The 21,955-nt window shown below is 40.8% G+C and overlaps 1 protein-coding gene across 1 annotated transcript; it reads right to left on the minus strand.

Moving 5' to 3' along the window:
* Window positions 1-6,220: 6,220 nt before the first annotated feature.
* Window positions 6,221-7,968, minus strand: ATXN3L (ataxin 3 like). The gene is made up of 2 exons (XM_012500886.2): window positions 7,266-7,968; window positions 6,221-7,112 (listed from the first exon to the last, which is right to left on the minus strand). Exons 1-2 carry the CDS (start codon window positions 7,497-7,499, stop codon window positions 6,435-6,437), a joined length of 912 nt encoding a protein of 303 aa, XP_012356340.1. The 5' UTR covers window positions 7,500-7,968; the 3' UTR covers window positions 6,221-6,434.
* Window positions 7,969-21,955: the final 13,987 nt, after the last annotated feature.

Consider the following 21,955-nt stretch of genomic DNA (forward strand, 5'->3'; position numbering starts at 1 on the left):
ATGGTGTCCATACTTCCTGTTGTTCCCATGATTTTGCCTCAGGTGTCCTGGTCAGAAATGACAAATGTCCCTGGCACACTAGAAACCGTGAGATTTCCCTCTGCATATTTCAGAGACAACGTCTAACCCAATGAGCGCAGTGGGACTACAAATACCAGGTAATGATCTTGGGGTTCCCAGCCACAGCGATGACGCTGGACATTTTGCAGGTGTCTTGTAGAGAGAAATGCTGTTTTCTGGGCCTGCGGCCCTGAGCTTAGGGGGTCCCGCCAGCATTCAAGTAAGAGTCCTTCAATGATGGATGCAAGCATTGTGATTTGCATGTGTCCTGTTAGAACACTTTGTGTGTTTCCGAGGCATATATCTCAGTGTAGGTTTTCCAGGGTCCCACAAGGAAATCCCGATAAACAGGAGTCAGGATCAGGGAACACTTGTCTGCTGTCTGGGTAAGTGATGGTGTTCACGGTAAACTCACCACAGACCAGGCGATCTCCACATATCTAGGTAAGCAAGGTTTCTTTGTCTGAAGGGTTTATCATGTGATGGGTTAACGGGTATTTTGGTAAGAAAGGGTAGCGGCTCTCCGTTTTCCTCGCCGTGTGATCCTATTGATTTCTGCCCTGGAAAGAATGTATGATGTATGTGGTCTGTGAGGGCTGATTGATTGTCACATACCCAGGGAACTCATGTGGCATTGTGCATCACAGGAGTAACTGCGGTGGATTTGCAGGGAAACTGGCCAGGGAGAAATAGTGTGTCCTACAATGGCCTAGACCCTGGAGGGCCCGCAAGCATCCAAATACATTTTTGACTCCCACAGTGATTATACTGAGCAGGCCGTTTGCAGGGTCCTGATGGAAAAGCTGTGTCCGTTGAGCCACTTGTCACACTTGCAGTTTCAGGTTCAGGCAGCAGAAGTCAGAGCATGAGGACAGCACTGAGGTCTCTCCAGGCGATTTATGGACTCTCGGATTTGGTAGTGATTCAGGTACGAGATGATCATGGCTCTCGTCATTGTAGTGACCATGGTATTTTGAAGGAATGCAGAAACAGATGATGGGCCTGTCCCTAACCATGGTAGTGCCCATGGGATTTTTTAGCTATAGAGTGAAAAGATGACAGTGACCATCTCCATGGTAATGTCTGGAATTTTTTAAATATCCAGGTAACAAATGAATGTTTCTGCTTAGGAAGTGAACGTAGAATACTGAAGTTACAGAGTTAAGAAATGATGATAAACTTCACCATGGGGGTGACCATGATATTTTCTAGATATCCAGATAAGTGAGGATGGTGGCCCTAACTTGACTACCAAAATTGAGTTTGCTCAGGTAGGAATGAAGGAGCTGATGATGCCACTTCTCATGTTAGTGAATATGGCATTTTGTGGTATTCCAGATATGATGGCGAACCTAATCACAAAATAACCATGAGATCATGAGATTGTCAGGGCTCTAGTAAAAAGATGGTGGTCCCCTTAACCATGAAAGTTATGATGAAATTTTGTAGGCCAGTAATTAAGAGATCACAGAGATCCTAACCGTGATACTGAACAAGGAATTTTGCAAATCACCGGGTAAGAGATGATTGTGTCTCTAAAAATGTGGTGACCATGGGATTTTGCAGATATCCAATTAAGGAATAATGTGTTCCTAGAAATCATAGTACCAAGGTATTCAGCAGTTACCCAGGAAAGAAATGATACGTCCCTAGCAATGGCATTTAATCTGGGTAATTTGTAGGTCTCCATGTATGGTAGGTTTTTCTAAATCTGGTAGATCTCTTGGGCTTCTGTAGGTATCCACATGAGAGATGATGTGTCACAAATTGTAAGTAATTGCCACTACTGTAACCAAAGTATTTTATAAGTATCCTGTTAAGAGCTCAGGCTTTATTTATTTGTCGGATATAAGACTTTCTTGTTAACTATTTTTTTTCTGTTTTTAAGAAAGAGTCGGGGTGAGGTAAGTGCTGACACAGGCTTAAACCACAGCCTGCACCGTGGGAATGTCAGAGAGACCCAGTTCAGTGAAGATGTGTCCCTACACACTTTCCCGCCATGATTTCTTTCACAGGTACTCAGGTGAGAAATGATTGAGTCCTTAACTGATTCCAGATCGGCCGGGTTTTCTTATTGTCTGTTTCATCGATGGTGCATGCTGAACCCTGTGAGTGTGGAGGCATTGCAGGGAGCCAGGTATTTATCACTATATTCTGCGCCCTGTGCTACCCCTAGGATGTCTACAGGTCTCCAGTCAAGAAACGGTGGTGTTCTGCTATCAGAGTCGACCTGGGATAACTGCAAGTATCCAGGTCATGTGTCTGTGTCCTGTAAAGATGGAAATAATCAAGGTTCTTTGCAGGAGTGCTGGCGGCAAACCCTGTGTCCTTCTGCACATATGTCTTTATACCTATTTCAGATTCCTACCGTGACATCGCAACGAATCTGACAACGGAACCTTAATGGGAAGCTCAGCTACTCTGCAGGTCAGCACTGATGAGGACCAAAACCATTGCAAGAGCCACGTGAGGCTCAGCTGTCTAGGTAAGTGATGATGGTGTCAGGCCTCCCTGTTGTTCCCGTGATTTCGCTTCAGGTGACCAGGTCGAAAATGAAAAGGGTCCCTGGCTTACTAGAAACCATGAGTTTTACCTCTGCATGTTTTGGGGATAACACCTAACCCCATGAGTGCAGAGAGACTGGAAATACCAGGTAATGATCTGATGTTCTCAGCCACAGGAGTGACTGTGGACATTTTGCAGGTGTCCTGTAGAGAGAAATGCTGTCTTCTGGGTCCACGGCCCTGAGCTTGGGGGGCCCTGCCAGCATGCAACTAAGAGCCCTTCAATGATGGATGTGAGCATCGTGATTTGCAGGCGTCCTGGTAGAACACCTTGTGTGTTTATTTATTTATATATATTTTTTGAGATAGAGTTTCACTCTTGTTGCCTACGCTGGAGTGCAGTGGCTCGATCTCACCTCACTCCAACCTCCAACTTCTGTGTTCAAGAAATCCTCCTGCCTCAGCCTCCCGAGTTGCTGGGATTACAGGCATGTGGAACACTCCCAGCTAATTTTTGTATTACTAGTAGAGATGGAGTTTCACTATGTTGGGCAGGCTTGTCTCAAACTTCAGACCTCAGGTGATCCACCTGTCTCGGCCCCCAAAGTGCTGGGATTACAAGCATGAGCACCACACCTGGCTCTTCATGTGCTTCCAAGGCATGTTTCTCAGTGTATGTTTTCCAGGTTCTCCCGAGGAAATCCCTGGTAATGTCCATGGGATTTTTTTAAATATCCAGATAAGATATGAGTGTTTCTACTTAGGAAGTGAGCATGGGATACTGAAGTTATAAAGGTAAGAAATGATGATGAACCTAATCGTGTGGGTGACCATGCTATGTTCTAGATATCCAGATAAGAGTGAATGGTGGCCCTAACTCTAGTATCAAAATTGATTTTCCTCAGGTAGGCAAGTAGGACCTGGTGATGTTTCTTACCGTGTTAGTGAACATGGCGTTTTGTGGTATTCCAGATATGATAGCAAACCTAACCACAAAAGTGACCATGAGGTTGTCAGGGGTCTAGTAAAGAGATGATGGTCCCCTTAACCGTGACGGTCATGATGAAATTTTGTAGGTCAGTAATTAAGAGATGACAGAGATCCTAACCACGTAGTGAACAAGGGATTTTGCAAGTCACCAGGTGTGAGATAATGGTGTCTCTAAAAATGTGGTGACGGTGGGATTTTGCAGATTCCAATTAAGGAATAATGTGTTACTAGAAAAGGTAGTACCAAGGTATTTAACAGTTATCCAGGAAAGAAATGATGTGTCCCTAGCAATGGCATTTAATCTGAGTAATTTGTAGGCTTCCATGTATGGTAGGTTTTTCTAAATCTGGCATATCTCCTGGCCTTCTGTAGGTATCCACATGAGAGATGATGTGTCACAAATTGTAAGTAACTGCCACTACCGTAACCAAAGTATTTTATAAGTGTCCAGCCAAGAGCTCTGGCTTTATATATTTGTTGGATTTATGACTATTTTTTTCTGTGTTTTTATAGTATTTTTTTTTCTTTTTTTGAGAGAGCCCAGCTGAGGTAAGTGCTGATGCACACATAAACCACAACACGCACCGTGGGACTGTGCCAGAGACCTGGTTCACTGATGAGGTGTCCCCACACGTCTTCCCGCCGTGATTTCTTTCACAGGTACTCAGCTTAGAAATGATTGAGTCCTTACCAATCCCAGATTGGCCAGGTTTTCCCGTTTTCTGTTTCAACAAAAGTGTATGCTGAAACCTGTGAGTGTAGAGGGATTGCAGGGAGTCAGGTATTTATCATGGTATTCCCTGCCCCCGTGCTGCCCCTAGGATGTCTACAGGTGAACCGTCGAGAAACGGTGGTTTTCTGCGATCAGGGTCCACCTGAGATTACTGCAAGTATCCAGGTCGAGTGGGTGTGTCCCAAAAAGATGGAAATCATCAAGGTTATTTGTAGGAGTGCTGGTGGAAAACCCCGTGTCCTTCTACACATGTGTCTTCTACACATCTGATTTTGGAAGCTGCCAGAGAAGATATGATGGTGTCTCTAAAAATCTCTAAAAATGTGGAGACCATGGCATTTTGCAGATAACCAATTAAGTAATAATGTGTCACTAGAAATGGTAGTCCCAAGGTATTTAACAGTTTTTCAGTTACCCAGGAAAGAAATGATGTGTCCTTAGCAATGGCATTTAATTTGGTTAATTTGTAGGTCTCCATGTCTGGTAGGTATTTCTATATCTGGTCGATCTCATGGGCTTCTGTAGGTATCCACATGAGAGACGATGTGTCACAAATTGTAACCAAGTGCCAAGGTGTTTTACAAGTATCTCACTTAAAGCTCCGGTGAATATAAGTTTTTGAAGATATCCAGTAGGGAATGATGTTGGCCTAAGCCATGGTAATGCCCACGAGTAGTGCCCATATCTTGGTAACAGGTGGTGTGTGTCTAATTATGGTTGTCACCATGGCTTTTTTTGCAAATTCCAGCAACATAATGAAGACAATCTTAACCACTCTTATGAATATAGGATTTAGCAAGAATTGAGGAAAGAAATAATGTGGGCTTTAACCATGTGGACATGATTAGATTTGGGGGATTTCTAAATAAGTGATCATGGTGTCCCTAATCATGGGATTTTGCAGGTTGTAGTCAATAGGTGATGATGACTATTTAACCTATTTAACAGTAGGCGCAAACATGGGATTTCTTGATACCCAGGTAAGACATGATGTGGTTGTTAAACATATTACAGACCCAGGTAAGACATGATGTGGTCCTTAAACATATTACAGACCATATGATTTTTTAGATATCTAGATAAGCAATAATATATCCTGAAATCTTGATGTTACCTTTTTTTTCCCCATTTAAAAAGTCGCTCATTCTCAAATATTTGTGCAGGGCTGATTTCAGAGTATAGGAATGTACCAGCGGCCGGCCCAGTGGCTCACGCTTTAATCCCTACACTTTTGGAGGCCGAGGCAGGCAGATCACTTTAGGTCAGGAGTTCGAGACCAGCCTGGCCAACATAGTGAAACCCTGTCTCTACTAAAAGTACAAAATTTAGCCGGGCGTCCTCGTACATGCCTGTAGTCCCAGCTAGTCGGGAGGCTGAGGCACGAGAATCACTTGAACCCAGAAGGCAGATGTTGCAGTGAGCCGAGGTTGGGCCACTGCAGTCCAGACTGGACGACAGAGCAAGTCTTTGCCCCCGTCAGCCCACCCCCAAACAAAGAAAGAGTAATGCACCAGAGTCATGAAATAATGATCTTACCACAGAGGGCGTAAAAAGCAAAACCTCAGAAAATATTACCATATTTCAAATGACTTGTGGAAAATAATTAAGGACCAGGTAGCAGAAATTGTGATCAGAGGAAATAACATTAGAATATACTTAAGTGCACAGTACATAGTTGGAGGGCGAACTATTTATCCTTCTAAAACCGTTACTATGATCAACACAGACAAGAGACACTTTCCTGAAAGGTTAAATTGGTTCATGAGAAATAAAAGCAACCAAAATGAGCCACATTATCTACAATAGAAGAGACTATATGGAAAAAGTTCTATGGCAAGAGCTAATTAGTTGGTATACAAAAAGATCCATGAAAAATGACCCAATTTTAGACACGTTAGATATTGTACGCTCAAAAATCAAAGGAACATTTGGAAAGCTAATTTAAATTTAATTAATTGCTGAATGTCTCGTTGGCTAGTAGTTGAACGATCATTATTTAGTCCCACATCTCTCTCATCATTTTGTTTGCAAACTGTCTAAAAGCCTGATTTCCTCATCTCTTTGAAAGATGACCAAAATGGATCCTACAGTATAATCACACAGGATAATGTTGGAAAGTACGACTATCTAAATTATTTTTAAAGGCATTATTTTTCTCCTTTGATTTTCAACTTCTTTCTCATAATTTCTAAAACGGTGTCGACAGTGGCCTGTACCGTGTCTTCATTGATGTCATCACTGAGATCACTCTCAATTGCTCTCGAACTTGTTGTTGGCCTTTCGTGTAGATATGAACTGCGACCTGGCGGATCTGACTGTTGTTGCTGCTGCTTCTGTTCCTGCTGATGCTTTTCAAAATAGTCTTCTTTTATTTTCTTCGGCTGTTCCGAAGCAGGAGTTACACATGATGTCTTTGGAAGGTCTTGTGATGTGTTTCTGGAACTACCTGGCATGCTTAGCTCAGTAGCCCTGCGGAGATCTTCATCTTCTCTATTGGCCTCTTGGCGACTTAGTTCAAGGGCCCTCTGAAAATCCTCATCTTGGTCTGATGTTTCAGACTCATCACTTTCTTCTAACACTTTTTCAAGGAATGTTTTATAGACTCTATGCTCTTTTTCTTTTAGTAATTTTTTTCCATTAAGTTTTGGTGTATCCATCTCTTCGACACTGATGATCTGCAGGAGTTGGTCAGCTTCACAGTCTGGCAGATCACCCTTGATAACAAATACAGAATATGCTTGTTGTTGTAATCGAGCCAAGAAATTTGCAAGGCATGTATCTGATATTAATTCTGGACCCGCCAAGAGAGAATTCAAGTTAAACCAGTGTTTTCCGAATTTTCTAATGGTAAACCAGTGTTGTTTATAATTACATATAAAAGATCTTTCATTTATAGGATCAATCCCGAGCTTCTGATATTCAGGATTATTGAAATGGATGATGTCTAAACCCCAGAACTTCAAGGCATTGCTTATTACCTGAATGGAGAAGAAACCGGTATCATCCATGTTTTCTGAAGGCTGCTGTAAAAATGCGAGATACTCTTCACTGGTGACTCCCCCTTCTGCCATTCTCATCCTCTCTTCTTCATCTAGCTGATGTGCAATTGAGGCTAATTCCACAGGGCTAAAATATTCTCCTTGCAGTAGATTGTTCAAACAGTGCTGAGCACACAGGAAACCTTCTTGTTTCTCATGAAAGATGAAATCCATGTTGATTGTATCCGTGAGTTTCTGTAGGTATGCTGGAAGATGTTGTATGCCCAGCTATGGCAGCTACCTGGGCAGTTTGTAGATAGCCATGTGATAGTTGTTAGGTGTTCAAACCTTATGAAGACCATGGGTTTCTGTAGGTATTCAGGTAAGAGATGATATGTCACAAAGCACTATTGTGACCAAGGTGGTTTTGCCAGTATCCAGTCAAGAGCTGATGGTAAACCTAAAGTGAATATGGGATTTTGGAGTTATCCCATAGGTGATAATGGTGACTTGCACCATAGTAGTGCCCATTGGAATTTCAGATGTCCTATAAAAATAATGTCTGTCTAATTATGCTTGTCAGCATGGTTTTAGTAAGTAAATAAAGGTGAAATTTACCACAGCACTAAACAGAAGATTTGGCAGGTAACTGGGAAAGAAATAACATGGGCTTTAACCGAATGGACACCATGGGATTTTGGAACTGTCTGGCTAAGTTATCATGATGTCACTGACCACAGTAATAGCCGTAGAATTTTGTAGGTTCCAGTCAATAGATGACAATAAAACTCACAGTGGCAATGAAGATGGGACTTTGCTGGTATCCTAGTTAGAGATGATGTGGACCTGAAAAACATGAGTGACCAAATGATCTTCAGACATCTAGAAAACTGGTGATGATGTCCTGAACTCTTTTCTTATCCATGTGTTTTTACAGGTGTTCAGGTAAGAAATGTGTGTGCCTAACAAAAGTAGTAACCATTAGATTTTACTGTTTTCTAGTTCAGAGACAATCTTTCTCAAACTTAGTAGTGACAAAGATATTAGCAGGTATCCGGGTAGGATATCACAGAGTTCCTCACCACAGTAGTAACTATGAGATTTTTGCAGGTGTCCAGTGAACAGACAGTGTGTGAAACTGCTGTGTTGACCTCGGACTTCTCTGAGTGTCCAAGTGCACTTAGTGGTTGCCCTAATGATTGTAGTGAGTATATGCATGGAATTATCAGGGGTCCAGATGGAAGGACATGTATCCTGACCAGGGTTGCCACCATATGTTTTCTCAGCAGGTAGTCAAGAGATGATGGTGTCTCTAACTACAACATTGGCCTTAGAACCTTAGGATTCAGGTAGAGTTGATGGTTCCCCTAACAATACTAGTCACCATGGGATTTTTTGAGGTCCATATAGAAGATGTATCCCTAACCACTACTGCTGCCATATGGTTTTGCAAGCTCCTATCAAGAGATAATGGTGAGACTCATATTGGTCATTTTTGTAGGAATTTCATGGAATCTAGCTAAGTGATTATGTGGACCTTAAACACAGTACAGACCATCTGCTCTTCAGACATCGAGGTAAGTGATGATGATGTCCTCAGCATGTGTTGGTATCATGTGTTTTGCAGGTATTCGGGTAAAAAAAAAAATGATACGGGCTCTACCAATAAGTATTAGAATCCATGAGATTTAGCTTAACCAGTTTTCTAGTTTAGAGATATTGTGTGTTTAACTTTAGGAGTGAATGAGGGATTTTCAGGTATCTAGGCAAGTGATCATAACTTTCTTCACCACAGTAATGACCATGAGATTTTCGTATATGCCCAGACAATAAATGATGGTGCCCGTACCAATGTGTTGACCTTCAGGTTCTGCCAATATCCAGGTAGCATTAATGGGTTTGTAAAGATGGAAGTGACAAAAGTTATTTGCAGATGTTCTGCTAGAAAAAGTTGCATTCTTAAACACATCTGTCACAATGTGTTTTTTCAGGTTTCAGTGTAAAGATCAAGGTAACCCCAACGATGGGGATTAACATGGAGCTTTGCTGGTATCCAGGCAAGTGATGATGTGGGTCTTACCACACAGTAGACATTCTGACCTTCAGAAATTTACATAAGTGATGATGATACCTCTAACATTTGTGTTACTGTGTTTTGTTTTGTTTTTTTGCAGATATTCAGGTAACAAATTATAGTGTTCCCATAATTCCTATTTAAGAGTACACCCTTACTGCTTACTAGTGCAGACATGTTTTGAAATCTGGCTAAGACTGAGGGATTTGTGAGTTTCCAAGTAAATTATCGTACTGTTTCTCATCTCAGTATTGACCATGGTATTTTTACAGGTACACAGTCAAGAGATGATGACATATCCATGGTTTTGACCTGGATATTCTGCAAGTATCAAGGTAAACTTGATGGTTCTCCTACTGCTAGTGATTCTCATGAGATGTTGTGTGGTCTAAGTAGAAAAAGACGTATCTCTAACCATGGCTGCCTTCATGGGTTTTGTAGGTGTTGTCAGTGGATGATGGTGAAACTAACAATGATAGTGAACATGGACTTAGCTAAAAGAGAGGGAAAAGATGGTGTGAGCCTTTACCCTTTAGAGAGCTTCAGATTTCAGTTATCTAGGTAAGCGTTGATGGTGCCTGTAATACTGTGGTTGTAAGAATGTTGTTTTTATAAAGAGGCATTCAGGTAAGGACAGTGCTAATATAAAGGTGAGAAATCATGTGGCATTTATACACTAGAGACCTGAATTTCAGATATCTAGGAAATTGATGATGGTGATCATAACTGTAATAGTTACCTGGTTTGGTACAGGTTTGCAGGGAAGAAATGAACTTGCTCCACTAGTAAGAGTAAGCATGAGATTTAAAAAAATTTTTTAGCGATAATTTGTACTTAACCCTAGTAGCAATTGAGAAACCTGCAGGTATCTGGTAAGATATCACACTGTCTATCACCCCGCCAGTGACCATGGGATTTTTGCAAGTATTTCTTCAAAGGAGAGAAGTGTCTTTATTAGGGTTTAACTTCATACCTCTCAAACTATCCAGGTAGCATTGATGAGTCACAAAAAGAAGTGATCAAGGGTATTTGCAGGTGTCCAGGTATTATGAGAGGTGTACGCTTTTCAGGTTCCTTTCATGAGATTATAGTGAGCTTAACAATGGCCATTAATGGTGGACATTATGAGTATGTGGTAAGTGATGAGGTGTGCTTAATGCACAGCTGAAAATATTTGACCTTGGCATAAGAAGGTAAGTGATGAAAGTGCCCCAACAGTTGTTACAATGTTTGCTTGCTTGTTTGTTTTGAAGATATTGAGATAAGAAACCATAGTCCTTACCAGTGTTAGGAACCATGAGTTCTCAGTTTTACATATTTTAGAAAATTTATCTTTAACCCCGTGGGTATTGAGTCATTGCCGTATCCAGATAATTTTCATGGTGTTCCTCACCACAGTAGTAACCATGGGATTTTTGCAGACATGCAGTCAACAAACAGTGGCTTCATCTGGCAATGTTGTTGACCTTGAGTAGTGCAAATGTCCAGCTAGAGTGTATATGTCCCATAATGATGGAAGTGACAAAAGTTATTTGCAAGCATCATGCTTAAAAAAGTGTCCTTTCACACATATTTCAAAATGTGTTTTTCAAAGTCCTGTCAAGAGATGGTGGTGAACCGAACAATGATTGTTAATATGGTAGGTGTTGATGTGGGTCTTTCACACTACAGAACATCTGATCTTCACATACCTAGGTCAGTGATGATGATGTCCCTAGTACTTGTATTACCATGTTTTTATTTTCAGCTATCAGACAAGGGCTTTACTGGTATAGAGTTAAGAACTAATACGACTTTTATGTAGTAGAGACCTTCCTATTTTGAGATATCCAGGTAATTAACGATGGTGCTGAGAACTCTGATACTAATCTTCTTTTTTGGCTGGTTTCCATAGAGGAAATTAGTTTTGTCTAACAGTATAAATAAGCATGAGATTTTACTGTATTCTTATGTAGAGCTAATGTGTATTTAATAATCCTAGTGTTAGATGGACATGTAGGTATCCAGCTAATTTATCCTATTTTTCATCACCGCATAATGACCGTGGGATTTCTGCAGGTATCCATGTAAGAGAGGAAAGTGTCTCTTACTAGATTTTGACATTGGAGTTCTGCAAGTGTTCAAGTAATGTTGATGGATCCCAAAATGACAGAAATGACCAGGGGAATATGCAGGTGACCAGGTATAATCAGATGTATATCAAATATAACATTTTTCATAATGTGTTTTTCAGGATTCTGTCAGGAAATTATGGTGAGCCCAACAATGGTAGTTGATGTGGGACACTGCTGGAATATAGGTAACTGATGTGGTAAGTTTAAATCACAGCAAGTCTACTTGATTTTCCTATATCTAGGTAAGTGATTAATGATGTCCCAAATACTTGTTACTGTGTTTGTTTCTTTTTTCTTTATGTATTCAGTGATGAAAAGTTCTTACTAGTAATATAACCCAGGAGTTCTTTCTTGTTACATTTTAGGGAAAATTTCTTTAACTTTGTGAGTATTGAGGGATTGTCACAGTAATTACCATTGTGTTTCCCACTGCATTCGTAATCATAGGATCTTCGCAGTTATCCAGTCAAGAAATTATGGTCTTATCTGAAATGGTGTTTACCTTGATGTACTACAAATATTCAAGTAGAGTTGATGTGTCCAGTAATATTGGAAGTAACTAAGGTTAGTTGACAGCATCCTCATAGAAAATAAATTGTGTCCTTTAACATGTATTTTCTAAAGTGTTTTTCATATTCCTGTCAAGAGAGCACGGGGAACCTAAAGATGGTTAACATGGGACGTTGCTGGTGTCCAGGTAAGTGGTGATGTGAGCCACAGTGGTATTGTTGGCTTCTACGTAGTGTTGTCAGTTTTTTTTTTTTTTTTAAAGTATTCAGGTACGAAATGATAATCTCCTTACTATTACTATTAACTATGTTAAGTTTGTTTTACATATTAATGTAAACTTATGTTTAGCCTAGTGAGTGTTGGATTTGCAGATATCTAAGTAATTCTTATGATGTCCTGCTTGTCAGATGTAACCCCGGGACTTCTGGAAGTGTGCAGTGAACAGAAAGTGTTTTCACTAACAGTAGTGCAGACCATAGAATACTACAAGTAATCAGGTAGAATTGATGAGTCCTGCCATGGAGGAAGCCACCAACTTTGTGCATAGCTGTTCAGGAGGAAAAAATTGTGTGCATAGGAACATTTGTAACAATTTGTTCTTCAGGTTTCAGTCCAGAGAACATGATGAACTTCAAAATGGTCATTCACAGGGATTCACCTGGTGCCCAGGTAAGTGCTGATGTGAGCCTAAACCACAGTACAGGCCGTCTGATCTTCGTGTATATAGGTAATGATGGTGTCACATTTTTTTGACTATGTGTTTATCGCAACTATTCAGCTAAGCATGAGATAGCCCTTAACAATATGAGGAACCGTGAATTTTCACTTTTTTATTCTGCAGAGAATGTATGCTCAACCCTTTTAGTGATGAAGAACTGCACATATCTAGATAACGTTCGTGGTGTTCCTCCTCCACTAGTATCCATGGGAATTTTGAGAGTGTAGTCAGAAAATGATGTTCTTATCTGGCAACAGAACTTCCTTGGAGTACTTCAGATATTCAGGTAGAGTTGATGGTTTCTGCATGATGGCAGTGATCAAGGTTATTTTCAGGCATCCTGATACAAAAGGTTGTGTTCTTCAACACATATCTCGAATTATGCTTTTCAGATGCCTATCCAGAGATCACAATGGACCTAAATATGTTTGTTAACAGGAGACATTGTTGGTGTCCAGGTAAGTGATTATATGACATTGACTCATGAGAGACCTTCTGATTTCAGATACCTGAGCAGTTAATGATATCCTTAAGACACATATATTAACATTGTTTTTGACGTGTGTGCAGTTAGAGAATTAGTTCCTAACAATACCAGTAAACATGAGATTCTCCTGTATGCTTATTTAGAGATAATGCATATTTATCACTCCGAGCAACAGGTGAATATGCAGGTATCCAGGTAAGTTATAGTCTTATCTGTCACCAGGTTATCGGTCATTTTGCAGGTATGTCTTCAAGAGATGAAGGAGTTTCTTACCTTGGTTTGAACTTGGAATTCAGCAGGCATCCAGGTAGCATGGATGTGTCCTGAAATGATACAAGTGATCAAAGGACTTTGCAGGTGTTCAGGTATCTGAAGATACTTACCAAGCACATTTTCCACAATACCGGATGCATTTTCCACAATGTGTTTTTCAGATCCAAGTCAAGACATCATAGTGAGTCTGTGAAAGGTAATCAGGGAGTCTGTGAAAGATGGGACGTTGCTGATATCAAAGCAAGAGATGGTGTGGGACAAAAGCACAGCACAGCGCAGCCCATCTGATCGTCATGTGCATAGGTAAGTGATGACAGCGCCCCAAGCACTTCTTTATTGCCTTTTCCATAATTTTTTTGCAGGGCTTCAGGAAAGAAATTATAGAACCTGTATCAATTCCAGAAACCGTGCGTCTTTACTTTTCATATATTAGGGAACATGTATGGCAAACCCTCTGAGTTTGAGGGATTGCATGTATCCAGGCAATGATCATGGTGATTTTCACTGCAGTAGAAACCACGTGATTTTTTAGGTTTCCTCTCAAGAAATGATAGTTTGATATGACAACAGTGTTGTCCTTGGAATACTGCAAATGTCCAGGTACAGTTGATTTGTCTCATAAGGATGGAGCTCTCCAAGATTATTTGCAAGTGTCCTCCTGGAAAACATGGCATCCTTTAACACATATTCACATTGTGTTTCAGGTTCCTGTGAACTGATTGTTATGAAACTAAAAGTGGATGTTAATAAAGACATTTCTGGTCTAAGTAAGTGATGATGCACACCCTAACCAATCATGAATCATCTGATTTTTATATATCTAGGTAAGTTTTACCATTTGATTTTTGGTATGTATGCAGGTAAAACACGATAGTATTTTATTAATTCTAGCAGACATGTTATCACAGAGTTTGTATTTCACAGAAAATTTACATTTAACCAGGTGAGTGGTCAATGATTTCCATGTGTCCTTGAAAATATCTTGTGGCTCCCCATCAGAGTAGCAACCATGGGATATTATCAGCTGTGCAATTATCACCACCCATCATGGTGTCTCTAACAAAGATGTGTTGACCTTGAATTGAAGCAAGTATCTAGGTAGAGTTGATGTGTATTCCAAAATAATGGACGCATACAAGGTTGTAGGCAAGTGTCCGGGGAGAACAAGTTGTGACCTTAAACACATTTGTCTTATATGATGTTTCAGGTTCTTGTCAAAACTATGAGGTGAATCACATAATGCTCAGTAATGAAATATTGCTTGTAAACAGGTAGTGATAACTGTTTGCTTCCTGTAATGGAGGTAATCACACAATGCAGAGCATTGGATTTTCTAGGTATGTAAAAAGGGATCCCTAATGCTTAAGCTACTATGTATTTTGTAGGTAATCCATTCAGGGTTTTGGGCTAGTATACAGCTACCAGATAATGTTGTATTACTATGTAAAACACCTTGGTATTTTCAGATATCAACTTTATTGATGTTTTACACAATATTAACTTGTTTTTCACATTTATGCAGTTAAAAATAAATATGCCTCTAGTAATACAAATACTCAAGAGAATTTATTGCATATCTTGACAGACAATGAGTATTGAACACTTACAGGGCTGCACAAATCCACAGGCATCTGGATTAACAGTATTGTCCAAAACCATGAAATTAACAACTGGAATTATGCAGGGATCTAATCAAGAAAGTACAAGGATTCTTAAAAGGCGTTTTCCTCAAATTTCTACAAGTATTGAGGTATATTTGATGATTACAAAAATAATAAAAGGGACCAGAAAAGATTGGAGGTATATAGGTAGAATGATACGTGTACCAGTCACACTGTTCACAATATATATTTCAGATTTACATTAAAATATCGCAGCAAGCCTGTCAAAGCTAGGTAACGTGGGACATTGCTGGCAGAGGTAAGTGCTGATGTGGGCCTTAACTACAGCCCGCAGCGTGGGACTTTCACAGAGACTAGTTTAGTGATGATGTGTCCCTAAACGTCATCCCGCCATGATTTTTTCCCAGGTATTCAGGTGAGAAATGATTGAGTCTTAACCAATCTCAGATAGGCTAGGTTTTCTAATTTTCTCTTTCACTGAAAGTGTATGCTGACCCTGTGAGTGTTGAAGGATTGCAAGTAACCAGGTATTTATCACTGTATTACCCACCCCCATGCTGCCCCTAGGATTTGTGGAAGTGTCCAGTTGTGAAACGGTGGTTTTCTGCTATCAGGGTCAACCTATGATTACTGCAAGTATCCAGGTCGAGTGGTGTGTCCCATAAAGCTGGAAGAACTCAAGGTTCTTTGCAGGAGTCCTGGTGGAAAACCCTGTGTCCTTCTACATATATGTCTTCGTGCCTATTTCAGCCCTGTACCGTGACATCACAATGAGTATGATACAGGTCTGGAGGTCCGCACTGATGAGGACTGAAAGCAACGCACGGGCCACGTGAGGTTCAGCTGTCTAGGAAAGTGATGATGGTGTCCATCCTTCCTGTTTCCATGATTTCACTTCAGTTGTCCTAGGAAAAAATGGTAAGACTCCCTGGCATACTAAACCGTGAGTTTTCCCTCTGCATATTTCAGAGACAGTGACTAACCCTGTGAGTGCAGTGGGACAGCAAATACCAGGTAATGATCTGGCTTTCCCAGCCACAGCAGTGACTGTGCACATTTTGCAGGTGTCCTGTAGAGAGAAATGCTGTCTTCTGGGACCACGGCCCTGAGCTTGGAGGCCCTGTCAGCATCCAGGTAAGAGTCTTTCAGTGATGGATGTGAGCATCGTGATTTGCAGGTGTCCTGTTAGAACAGCTTGTGTGTTTCTGAGGCATATATCTCAGTTTATGCTTTCCAGGTTCCCGGGAGGAAATCCTGACTAACCAGAAACACGAACAGGGGACGTGTCCGCTATCTGGGTAAGTGATGGTGTGTGCTGTAAACTCAACACAGACCATTTGATCTTAACGTATTAGGTCAGTGAGGTTCCTTTCCCTGAACGGTTTACCATGTGATGGGTTTATGGGTGTTCTGGTAAGAAAGGGTAGTAGCTCCCCGTTCTCCTTGCCATGTGATCCTGTTGTTTTCAGTCCGGGAGAGAACGTATGAGGTATGTACCCTGTGAGTGCTGATTGATTGGCACGTGCCCAGGGAACTCACATGGCACTGTGCATCACAGGAGTAACCATGGTGGCTTTGCAGAGAAGCGGGCCAGAGAAAATGGCATGTCCTACAATGGCCTAGACGTTGGAGGGCCTGCAGACATCCAGGTACAATTTTGGCTCCCACAATGATGATCGTGAGCAGGCGGTTTTCAGGGTCCTAGTGGAAATGCTGTGTCCATAGATACATTGGTCACATATGTGGTTTTAGGTTCCCGTGGAAAGGTCACAGGAAACATTTTCGTGGTTGAGCAGAGGACTGTGCCTGTATTTAGGTGGGTGACGGCGTGGGCCTAAGCAGGCCACGGACTATCCAATCTTCCCATACACAGGTAAATGCAGATGGCTTTCCGGCTCTTGTCCCTGTCCTGCCATGGGTTCCTCGGCTTATTTTCTGTTCTTTATTTTCTGCAGTTATTCAGTTAAGAAACAATGCTTTGCCAATCAAGACTGGTAAGCATTAGTCCTTGCTATGTTCAACTTTAGGAAAATGTGCCTTGAACCTGAGTCCGTGTTGACTGAGGGAGATGTGGGTGTCCAGGTAAATTATCCTACTCTACCAGACCACAGGATGGAATGATAGTTCTGACACATCCTCAGTCCGGAGTCAATAATGGTGCCAGCAGTGGGGTGGAAGTTGGAGTTCTGCCAGGATCTAGGTAAGGTCGGTGGTTCCCAGATGATGGCAGTGACCAGGCTGTGTAGTGCATATCTTTTTTGTCTTTCAGGTACGCCAAGTGGCATCCCGGAAAACACCTGTCAGATGCGTTTCTTCTGCTGCTGCTAGTCGTGAGATCAAGGCCAGCCTGAGAGTGGCCATTCAGGGGCCCTGGATTGTAACTACGTAATTGATCGCATGAGTCCTATGCCAGTACAGACCACCTGAACTTCAGATTTCCTGGACAAAGAGGGCACTCTGCTTGACACAGTGTTTTTCCCATGGTTTCCTGCAGGTGTCCCGTAAAGTTCTCTTCCTGTAGAGAGGTAGGAGATGTTGTGACATTATCTCATGAAAGACATTCTGTGTTTCCTGCATGTAGATAAAATTAATGACGGTTTTGAGTCTGGTAGAGTAACCTTGTGTTTGGCATATGTGTCATTGGGAAAAAATAATTAGTGATTCCCAATGCCACTAAGCATGAGATTTTACTGTTTGCTCATTCAGAGGTAAGGCTTTGTTTGTTTTTTACAAATTTCACACTCCACGCAATAGACAGATATGCCAATGCCCAGGTAGTTGATCATATTGTCTGTCACCCCGATGTGGACTGTGGTGTTTCTGCAGGTATCCCTTATAGGCTGTAGCCTCAGAGTTCTTCTGTTATCTAGGTAGCCTTGATGAGTCGTGAAATGATGCCAGTGAACAAGAGTATTTGTGATTGTCCTTGTAGCATAGGTTGTGGACCAAGCAGTTTCCATAATATGTCTTTCAGATGTGTGTCAGGGCATCACAGCAGGCCTCTCAATCCTAGGTAATGTGAGACATTGCTGGGTGAAGTAAGTGCCACAGCCTGCAGTGTGGGACTGTTACAGAGACCTAGTTCAGTGATCATGTGTCCCTACATGTCTTCCCATCATGATTTCTTTCCCAGGTATTTGGGAGAGAAATGATTGAGTCCTTACCAATCGCAGATAGGCCAAGTTTTCCCATTTTCTGTTTCACCAAAAGTATATGCTGAACCCTGAGAGTGTTGAGGGATTGCAGGTAACCAGCCAGGTATGTATCACTGTGTTCCCCACCCCTGTTCTGCCAATAGGATTTCTCCCGGTGTCCAGTCAAGAAATAATGGATTTCTGCATAGATTTTGACCATGTATCACTGAAGTTGTGCAGGTAGATTTGATATGTCCCATAACTGTGGAAGTGGCTAAGTTTATCTGCTGTTCTTCTGATGTACAAACTTATGTCCTGAAACATATTTTTCATAGTGTGTTTTTGAGGTCCTATTACAGAGATGAAGGTTAATCTAACCTTGGTTTTCAGTGGCAGATACTTATGTTACTAAGTGTTGATGTGAACCTAAACCAAAAAACAGCCTGTGAATATCATATTTCTTGATAAGAGATGAACATGGCTCTTACACTTGTCATTACTATGATTTCTTTCAGATATTCAGGTAAGAAATGTAGAGTCCTGGCCGGGCGCAGTGGCCCACGCCTGTAATCCCAGCACTTTGGGAGGCCAAGGCTGGTGGATCACAAGGTCAGGAGATCGAGACCATCCTGGCTGACACGGTGAAACCCCGTCTCTACTAAAAATACAAAAAATTACCCAGGCATGGTGGTGGGCGCCTGTAGTCCCAGCTACTCGGGAGGCTGAGGCAGGAGAATGGCGTGAACCTGGGAGGCGGAGCTTGCAGTGAGCCAAGATAGCGCCACTGCACTCTAGCCTGGGACAGAGTGAAACTCTGTCTAAAAAAAAAAAAAAAAAAAAAAATGTGGAGTCCTTATCACTTCTCAAAACCAAGGGTTTTTCCTCTATATATATAAATTTTTTTTGAAAATTCAACTATCTTTTTTTAAATTATATTTTAAGTTCTCAGATACATGTGCAGAACGCGCAGGTTTGTTACATAGGTATGCATGTGCCTTGGTGGTTTGCTGCACCCATCAACCCGTCATCTACATTAGGTATTTCTCCTAATGCTATCCCTCCCGTAGCCCCCCACCCCCTGACAGGCCCCAGTGTGTGATGTTCCCCTCCTTCTGCCCATGTGTTCTCATTGTTCACCTCCCACTTATGAGTGAGAACATGTGGTGTTTGGTTTTATGTTCCTGTGTTAGTTTGCTGAGAATGATGGTTTCCAGCTTCATCCATGTCCCTGCAAAGGATGTGAACTCATTCTTTTTTATGCCTGCATAGTATTCCATGGTGTATGTGTGCCACATTTTCTTTATCCAGTCTGTCATTGATGGGCATTTGGGTTGGTTCCAAGTCTTTGCTATTGTGAATATTGGTGCAATAAACATACGTGTGCATGTGTCTTTATAGTAGAATGATTTATAATCCTCTGGGTATACACCCAGTAATGGGATTGCTGGGTCAAATGGTATTTCTGGTTTTAGATCCTTGAGGAATAATCAAAACCACAATTAGATACCATCTCACGCCAGTTAAATTAGTCCTCTTTATATTTTAAGAAAACATTTGTTTTGTCCTGTGAGCGTTGTTGGATTGCACATATTCAGATTATTATGAGATGTTCCCATCTGCTGTAGTAAACATGGAAATTTTGAAGGTGTCTGACAATAGTTTTGGTCCTGGAGTACTAAAAGTATCCAGGTAGAGTTCATGTTTTCCATAGTGATAAAAGCAACCAAAGCTCTTAGCAAATTGTACTGCTAGAACATGTTATGTGTTTTTTACACATATGTCATAATATGTTTTTCAGATTCCTGGAAGAAATCCCAATGAACAGGGGTCATTATCAGGCCACATTTCTGGTATCTGTGGTAAGTAATGATGTTCAGTTTAACCCCATCACAGACCATTTGATCTTCATATATCTAGGTAAGTGATGTCCGTTTATGTGAACTGTTTACCATGTGCTTTTGTAACAGTTATTTTTGTAAGTAATGACAGTATTTCTAGTTCTAGTGACCATGTTATATTGTTTTTAATTTAGAGAAAACTTATGGTTTACGCTGTGAGTATCAAATGATTTGCATGTACACAGATAACAACTTGGTGTGCTTTATACTAGTAACTGTGGTATATTTGCAGATAGGTAGTCAAGAAAAAATGGTGTGTCCTTCAAGGGTGTAGACCTTGGGAATACTGCAAAATTTCATGTAGATTTATGTCTTCTGCAATGATGACAGTCAAAAAGTTATTTGCAGGGTTCTGGTGGAAAAGTTGTGTCCACAGACACATTTGTCATAATGTGGTTTCAGGTTCCTGTCAAGGGGTCATGGGAAACCTCATCATGATCAACAATGGGGCATTGCTGGTATCCAAGCCAATTATGATGTGGGCCTTAAACACCCTACAAAAATGTGATCTACAGAAATGTAGGTAACTGTAGATGGTTTTCCTAATTTTTATGTTGCCATATTTTGTGCAGGTATTTAGTTAAGGAATTATATTTTCCCAACCAATGCTGGTAAGCATTAGTCATTATTTTAGAGTTTAGTTATAATGTGCTTAGTCTTATAGTGAGGGAGGGATATGCAGGTATCCAGGTAAGTTTTCCTACTGTTTCCCACCACGTTATTGACCATGAGACTTCAACATCATCAAGAGATGATGGTGCCACTACATTGTTGACATTGAAGTCATGGCAAATCCAAGTAGTGTTGAAGGTTCCCTGCTGATGGAAGTGCCCAGAATTATTCGTGTCTTGTCTTTTTTTATGTAAAACAAATTGTTTCCTTAAACACACTTGAGCAATGTGTTTTTTAGTTTTCTGTAATGAGCTCACAATCGAGCTTAACAATAGTCATTAATGGAACCTTGCTGTAACCTGCTAATTGAGAAAGTGTGTTTACCACAATCAGACCATTTGATCTTTACATTTCCATGTAAGTGAGGGTGATGCCCTTAACACTTGTCTACCATGTATTCCTGTAGGTATCCTGTTAAGTTCTTTCCTAGTATACAGGTATAAGATTATGTGATATTAACACATTAGCAACCTTCCTATTTTCAGATATGTAGGTGATTAATGATTTTTTGAGACTATTCTTGTAACCTTGTGTTTGTCATGCATGCAGTTAAGAAATTAATTTTTCCCTAACATTGCTAGAAAGGATGAGATTTTACTGTATTCTTGTTTACACATAATGTGTATTTATCAATTGTAGTGATATATGGATATGCGAGTATCCAGGTAATTTATCATATTGTCCATCACTGTAATACTGAGATTTTTGTAGGTATCACTTCAAGAGAGGAAAGTTTCTCTTACAAGTGTTTTCCCTTGGCGTTATGCAAGCATCCAGTTACCTTTGATGGGCCCTGAAATGATGGAAGAGACCAAGGGAATTTGCAGGTGTACAGGTAGAATGATACATTTAGGAAACACATTTTCAACAGTATATTTTTTAGGTTCATTTGAAGAGGTCACAGTGAGCCTATCAATAATAGTTAACAGGGATCATTGCTCATATGGATGTACGTGATAATGTGGGCCTAAAACACAGCCCAGCCCATCTGATCTTCCCTTATATAGGTAAGTGATGGTGTCCCTAACACTTCTGTTACTATGATTTTGTTGTAGCTGTTCAAGTAAGAAATGATAGAGCTCTTACCAATTTAAAAAAACATTATTTTTCTCACTTTTTATATTTTAGAATAACTTTATGATTAACCTCTGAGTTTTGAGTGATAGTGCCTATCCTTGTTATTGGTGT

Source organism: Nomascus leucogenys, chromosome X (genome assembly GCF_006542625.1).
Source record: "Nomascus leucogenys isolate Asia chromosome X, Asia_NLE_v1, whole genome shotgun sequence".
Taxonomy (NCBI): Eukaryota; Metazoa; Chordata; class Mammalia; order Primates; family Hylobatidae; genus Nomascus; species Nomascus leucogenys.